General features: G+C 41.2%; 1 protein-coding gene across 1 annotated transcript; it reads left to right on the top strand.

Moving 5' to 3' along the window:
• Nucleotides 1-259: 259 nt before the first annotated feature.
• Nucleotides 260-7161, top strand: LOC119522356 (protein LSM14 homolog A-like). The gene is given in 5 exon segments (XM_037820881.1): nucleotides 260-395; nucleotides 5242-5655; nucleotides 5873-5878; nucleotides 6309-6623; nucleotides 6626-7161. Coding segments are annotated over 5 exon segments (1407 nt in total).
• Nucleotides 7162-7843: the final 682 nt, after the last annotated feature.

The following is a 7843-nucleotide window of genomic DNA, read 5'->3' on the forward strand; positions in this document are numbered from 1 at the left end:
TGCTTGTTAAATAAGCATTTACTAAGGACCCGATGTGGCTTGGAGATGATGTTCAGCAACTGTGCGTTAAGGATAAAGAATGAATACCTTTAGTGTTTATCAGCTCCTCATAGAGCACACACTATATAGGGCGCTTATTATTATTATTATTATTATTATTAATATAATTATGATCTGTTGCTGAAAAGGCATTTATTTAACTTGACCTACCTCAGTCAAGGCAGGTGCACCCAGGTGGCCAGCGGGGCTGGGTGACCTCATGGTTGAGGGCGCCATAGCTGACATTAGATTCCCCGGTTTAAATCCTGGCCACCCTGCTGCTTCCGAGCTGTCTGAATGCAGCGAGTTACCTGTCGTCACTGAGACTTATTTCAAAAACCTGTGGACGATGAACCGTGCCTTAGAGGCAGTTATGAGAATGACGTGTGTCAACAGGTGGAGCGTTTTGCACAGGGCTTGGTGCATAGAAAATTCGTGACTGTCAGCTCCCCCCTCCTGAATGCGTCACCGCTCACCTGTGCCTCACTTTCTCCTCCCATGGAAACCTTCTTGTAGGGCCAAGAGGCCTTGGGTCTGGGCTGCTGGTCTCCTCCACCCTTCTGATCCCCCCATCCCTCCACATACCACTGCCTGATTAATCTTCAGCAAACAGTGCTTTGCACGCACATCGCTGTCTCCTGGGCTCAAAAATGTTTAAGGGCTCCCAACTGGCCAAAGGGAAAAAATGAAACTCGTTGACGTGGTATTTAAAACCCTCCCAAATGGGCCTTCCCTGCTTCCCCCTCTGCTCTCCTCGTTCTCCAATAGCCTCTGTCCATTCTCACCTCCAAGCCTGTCGCAGTTTCTCCTGAGGGGCAGGCTCTCACCTCTTTTCCATCATCTCCGTAGAATTCTGTCCTCTTGAGCCCAGCACGGTGACGGCTGGCCTCACTTCCTTGGCTCTTAACTGATGTTTCTGGGAAGTGACCTTGCCCCTTTTTCTATTTGCCACCTCTGTTGGTGTGGATGTGTTATGTCCCCCAAAACGCCATGTTCTTTAATGCAATTTTATGGGGGCTGATTGATTAATCTTTCTGGTTAGGGTGTGACCACTTGATTGATTGTTTTCATGGAGATGTGACTCAATCAACTGTGGGTGAGACCTTTGATTAAATTCTCTCCATGGAGATATGGGCCCCGCCCATTCAGGGTGGGTCTTGATTTAATCACTGAAGTCCCATAAAAGAGCTCACAAACAGAAGGACCTCAGAGCAGCTCAGAGAGACATTTTGGAGACAGATGCTGAAAGGAGACTTTTGCTGACACTTTGGGGATGCTAGCCCAGTGTTTGCTCTGGAGAATGTAAGAGAGGACAAAATGTCCCAAGAGCAACATTTTGAAGAAAGCACAGGAGCTATGAGAGGAGGTAGAATACAACTGGGATCAGCAGATGCCAGCCTGCCAGCCACGTGCCCTCCCAGCTAACAGAGGTCTTTTGGATACTATTGGCCTTCCTTCGGTGAAGGTATACTCATGTTGGTGCCTTAATTTGGACATTTTCATGGCCTTCAGATTGTAAATTTGTAACCAAATAAACCCCCTTTATTAAAAAAAAAAAGATTATATGGGGATTTCTCGGTAGAAACCATGGAGGCTAGAAGGCAGTGGTATGATTGGTATGATATATTTAAGATACTGAAAGAGAAAAACTGCCAAACAAGAATTCTGTATCTGGCAAAACTGTCCTTCAAAAATGAGGGAGAGTTTAAAATATTCTCAGACAAACAGACACTGAGAATTTGTGAAAAAGATACCTGCTCTATAGGAAATACTAAAAGGAGCACACAGACAGATAAGAAAAGACAGGAGAGAGAGGCTTGGAGCACAATTATGGGTGATGTAGCACACGATAATATAAGTACACTGAACAGAGATGACTGTGAGTGTGGTTAAAAGAGGAAAATTAGGGGCATCTGAGACACCAGAAGGAAAGATGGATGATAAAGACTGGGACTGTATAACTTAGTGAAACCAAGAGTGATCAATGATTGTGATTAAATGTGCAAATATGTTTTGCATGAGGGAGAACAAATGAATGTCAACTTTGAAAGTTGTTAAAATGGGGTGGTATTGGGGAAAATATAATCAATTCAAAGAAGGGTCTATAGTTAACAGTAACATTAAAATATTCTTTCATTAATTGTAACAAAAGTAATATACCAAAGATACAAGTCTCTAAGTGGGGGATATAAGTGAGGAAGGGGGACAGGATTCTGGGCATTGGTTTTGCTGTCTTTTTTATTGTATTTTATTTTAATTTTACTATTTATTTTGTTGCTTTTTTGTTGTCATTTTTTTCTTTCTTTTTCTTTTCTCTTTTTACATTTTTTGCCTCTTCCTCTTTCTTTGTGGAAGAAATGGAAATGTCCTTATATAGATAGTGGTGGTGAATGTATAACTATGTGATTATACAGGGAACCATTGATTGTTTACTTTGTATGGTATGTATGGTGTGTGAATAAAACTGAGTAAAAAATAAACAGAGGGATACAAATGCTGGAGAAAATGTGGGGAAAGGAATGCATCTAATTACCATTGGTGGGGAAATAGAAGGGTGCAATCCATCTGGAGGGCAGTGTGGTTGTTCCACAGGAAGCTAAGCATGGGATTGCCATATGGTCCTGCAAATTGGTTATTGGGTATATACTTGGAAGAATTGAATAGAGGGACACGAAGGGACACTTGCACAGTAGGGTTTATGGTGTCATTATTCATGATTTGCAGTGGATGGAGGTGACCTAAGGGTACATTGACTGATTAACAGAATGGTGAACTGTGGTATATGCATACAATGGAATATTGAGCTGCTACAAGAAGGAGTGAATTTGTGAGATGAACAGACAATAGGACAGTATGAGTGAAATAAACCATAAATGAAAAGAAAACCGTTATAATGCCTCACTAATATGGACTAAATATATGTGCAAACACTGAGAATTGAATCTGAGAGCATAGGTTATCAGGGGAAGGCTTATGGTAAATGTTCCTATATTGTAAGCTCTTACAGCAGTTATATCTAGTCCTGAGTTGTAACGGTTATTTCTAAATTCTGAGATGCTGATAACTTTGGTCCCTGGAACTTTGGGTATCTGTGTGACACCTGAGACTTAGAGCCACAGTTCAGCAGCTATGAATGTCAGTTGTCCTCTACACAGCAAATATTAAATAGCCTGGAAAAAGAGATCAGACTTTAATTAGAGAAATGAAGTAAAGGACTTTGTTAGGACTAAGGTAAATCAGATTAAAGGGTAAAGGATGATATTGATGGTGTTTTTTTTTTTCATTTTTATTGAGATTGTTCAGATACCATATAATTATCCAAAGATCCAAAGTGTACAATCACTTGCCCCTGGGTACCCTCATACAGCTGTGCATCCATCACACTTAATTTTTGTTCAATTTTTAGAAACTTTTCATTACTCCAGACAAGAAATAAAGTGAAAGATGAAAAAAAAAAGAAAAGAAAAGAAAAGGAAACTCTAATCCTCCCCTATCCCTAACCAACCCCCCTCAATTGTTGACTCATAGTATTGATATAGTACATTTGTTACTGTTTATGAAAAAATGTTGAAATACTACTAACTGCAGTATATAGTTTGTAATAGGTATATAGTTCTTCCCTATATGCCCCTCTATTATTAACTTCTAATTGTATTGTCATACATTTGTTCTGGTTCATGGAAGCGATTTCTAGTATTTGTACAGTTGATCATGGACATTGCCCACCATAGGATTCAGTTTTATACATTCCCATCTTTTGACCTCCAACTTTCCTTCTGGTAACATATATGACTCTGAGCTCCCCCTTTCCACCTCATTCACACACCATTCGGTGCTGTTAGTTATTCTCACATCTTGCTACCAACACCCCTGTTCATTTCCAAACATTTAAGTTCATCCTAATTCAACGTTCTGCTCATACTAAGCAACCACTCCCCATTTTTAAGCCTCATCCTATATCTTGGTACCTTATATTTCATGTCTATGAGTTTACATATTATAATTAGTTCCTATCAGTGAGACCCTGCAATAATTGTCCTAATGTGTCTGGCTTATTTCACTCAGTATATTGCCCTCGAGGTTTTGTCATCAACCCATTTTTTTTAATATGGTTTTGTTCACTCACCATACATTCCATCCCAAGTAAATAATTGATGGTTTTCTGCATGGTCATACATTTATGTGTTCACCACCTTCACCATTATCTATATAAGAGCATCTACATTTCTTCCACAAGGCAGGAGGGAGAGTCAAAGAAGGTAGAGAGGCAAAAGAAAGAGGAAAAAAAAGACAGCTAGGAAGCAGCAAAAGGAAAAATAACCTTAAATCAAAGTAGAATAAAGAATCAGACAATACCACCAATGTCAAGTGTCTAACATGCCTCCCCTATCCCCCCTCTTATCTGCATTCACCTTGGTATATCACCTTTGTTACATTAAAGGAAGCATAATACAATGATTCTATTAGTTACAGTCTCTAGTTTATGCTGATTGCATCCCTCCCCCAGTGCCTCCCCATTTTTAACACCTTGCAAGGTTGACATTTGCTTGTTCTCCCTCGTAAAAGAACATATTTGTACATTTTATCACAATTGTTGAATACTCTAGATTTCACCAAGTTGCACAGTCCCAGTCTTTATCTTTCCTCCTTTCTTGTGGTGTCTCACATGCTCCCCACCTTCCTCTCTCAACTGTATTCATAGTTACCTTTGTTCAGTGTACTTACATTGTTGTGCTACCATCTCCCCAAATTGTGTTCCAAACCACGCACTCCTGTCTTCTATCACCGTGTAGTGCTCCCTTTAGTATTTCCTGTAGGACAGGTGTCTTGTTCAAAAAGTCTCTCATTGTCTGTTTGTCAGAAAATATTTTGAGCTCTCCCTCATATTCGAAGGATAGCTTTGCTGGATACAGGATTCTTGGTTGGTGGTTTTTCTCTTTCAGTATCTTAAATATATCACACCACTTCCTTCCTGCCTCCATGGCAGGAAAATGTTCAAAAATTGATTGTGGCCCTGCGCTGCCAACGCTGCTGTCACTGTGCCATGGCTTGAGGGCGGGAGGCTGGGGGCATGTAGCAGAGATGGCGCTGCCACCATGTTGGGTCTGAGGGAGCTGCTATAAACGCTTACAGAGCCAGCGGGCTAGCAGACGAGCGAGTGTGTGGAGTGGGGATGGCTGCTGGGATCTGCCTCTCCGCAAGAGTTCCCAAGCAGGGGCACCCCTTACTTCGGCAGCAAGATCAGACTCATTTCCAAGGTGGAGATCTGCTACAAGGTCATCCTCTACACCATGGACACCGAGAACTCCACTGTAGCTCTCACCAAAGTTCAGTCATTTGGTACAGAAGACATACCAACGGATAGTACAATACCACCTCGAGATGAAGTATTTGAGTACATTATATTCCACGGGAGTGATATTGAAGACCTCACTCTTTGTGAGCCACCAAAACCACAATGTTATTTGCCTCAGGACCCAGCGATCATTCTGTCATCACTAGACTCATCTACTTCTTCATTCCAGTCAGAGGGTTCCTATGGACTTTTTGGCAGGATGTCAACGTACAGCCAGTTCAGTCCAAGTTCATTAGTTGGGCAGCAATTTAGTGCTGTTTGTATTGCTGGAACTCCTTGATGTCCTTTGGAACAGAAACATCAAACAGCAGTAACTTGTCCCAAAGTAGTGGCATTGGCTCTGCCTTTACACAGGATACAAGATCTCTGTGCCAGTTCGAATGTACTGTGTCCCCCAAACGCCATTATCTTTGATGTAGTCTTGTGGGGCAGACGTTTTGGTGCTGATTTGATTTGCTTGGAATGTGCCCCACCCAGCTGTGGGTGATGACTTTAATGAGATATTCCCATGGAGGCATGGCCCCACACATTCAGGGTGGGCCTTGATCAGTGGAGCCATATAAATGAGGCAACTCAAAGAGAAGGAACTCAGTGCAGCTGTGAGTGATGTTTTGAAGAGGAGCAAGCTTGCTAGAGAGGAATGTCCTGGGAGAAAGCCATTTTGAAACCAGAACTTTAGAGCAGACACCAGCCACGTGCCTTCCCAGCTAACAGAGGTTTTCCGGACACCATTGGCCATCCTCCAGTGAAGGTACCTGATTACTGATGTGTTACCTTGGACACTTTATGGCCTTAAGACTGTAACCATGTAGCCAAATAAACCCCCTTTTTTAAAAGCCAATCCATCTCCGGTGTTTTGCATTCCGCAGCATTAGCAAAATAGAACAATCTCTAAAAACACAATTATCTCAAGGTCATTCAAGCCCTCAGTTAGACCCTTTGAGAAAAAGCCCAACCATGGAACAAGTAGTACAGACGGCCTTGGCCCACTTACCTGCTCCAGCACCTGTTGGGAGAAGGAGCCCTGTAACAACCAGGCCTGTACCATCTACCAGCCAAAAAGCAATAGAGAATCAAGAGCACAGATGAGCTGAAGCACACAAAGTGTCAAGACCAGAAAATGAGCAACTCAGAAATGATAGCAAGATAAAAGTAGTTCCAGGTGGCCCTTCAGCTCCAACGAGGGGACATGAGAGTCATCAAGGTGGCAGAGGAAGATTTGGTATTTGTGAGATGGTGCAATGAAATTTGAGAAAGACTTTGACTTTGAAAGTGTGAATGCACAATTTAATAAGGAGGAAATTTATAGAGAATTTCATAATAAACTTAAATTAAAAGAAAATAAATTTGAGAAACAGGAGAAGCCTGTAAATGGTGAAGATAAAGGAGACTCTGGAGTTGCTACCCAAAACAGTAAAGGAAATGCTGATGAAGAAGATACACTTGGGCATAATTGCTATTATGACAAAACTAAATCCTTCTTTGATGATATTTCTTGTGATGATAATAGAGACTGGAAAGCAACCTGTGCTAAAGAAAGATGGCTATATGTGGAAACATTTGGAATCCCACTTCATCCAAACCATGGCCATGGTGTGTACAGAGGCAGAGGAGGTCTTGGTTTCCATGGTGGCAGAGGGTGTAGTGGTGGCGCAGGTGGTATATTAACCAGCCCTCCAGGATTTTGTGGCAGGTTTGGAGGAGGTCGTGGAGGCAGAGAATTTTCAGATTTTGAATATAGGAAAACCACAGTTTTTGGACCTTAAAATGTCTGGATCAATTGTACAGCTTTCTGAAAAAAAAAAAAAAAAAGTTGCTGCATAGTCTACAAACACATCTTTGAATCTAGGTGAATTACTAGCTCTTAATGGCCCTGAAATTGGTTTCAGTCTTTGTGAAAACTGAAGTGAATTCACTGTATATTTGTCACCAGCACTGGGTTTTGTTTTGTTGTGCTTTGTTTCTCTGATTCATTTCAAAGATATAATGCAGTTACTTGGGTTCGAGTGGGTGGGGGCTCATCTTAAAAAAGGAACATTAAATATATCTGGAATAGCTGATGGTTAAGTAATTTCTTATGTAGAGTTAAACTAAAGCAGTACTTTAGTGGGTCTTATAAGTATTTTTTTAATCACTGAGAGGATTTTTCTTATCACTAAATTGTATTTGGCAATTATTGCAAGTCACCTGCAGATTGGGCCATGATACTGTGTTTTGAGCCACAGAAGGTTGCGTGTGTCTGTGTGTGGGTGTGTGTGTGTGTCTTTCTTTCATTTTGGAAATCCTGTAATATCCCTTTTGAGGTAGCTTATTTCATCAATTAATTAGGTTACTGGGTGGTATAGAATTTTCAGTCAACTATGTACACACAGTAAATACTGTTTCCTAGGCAAAGGTGACTTTTTTATATAGTTGCAAAATTCTGTTATATTCCATTGCCAAAGAAAC

The sequence above is a fragment of the Choloepus didactylus genome, chromosome X (genome assembly GCF_015220235.1).
Source record: "Choloepus didactylus isolate mChoDid1 chromosome X, mChoDid1.pri, whole genome shotgun sequence".
Lineage (NCBI taxonomy): Eukaryota > Metazoa > Chordata > Mammalia > Pilosa > Megalonychidae > Choloepus > Choloepus didactylus.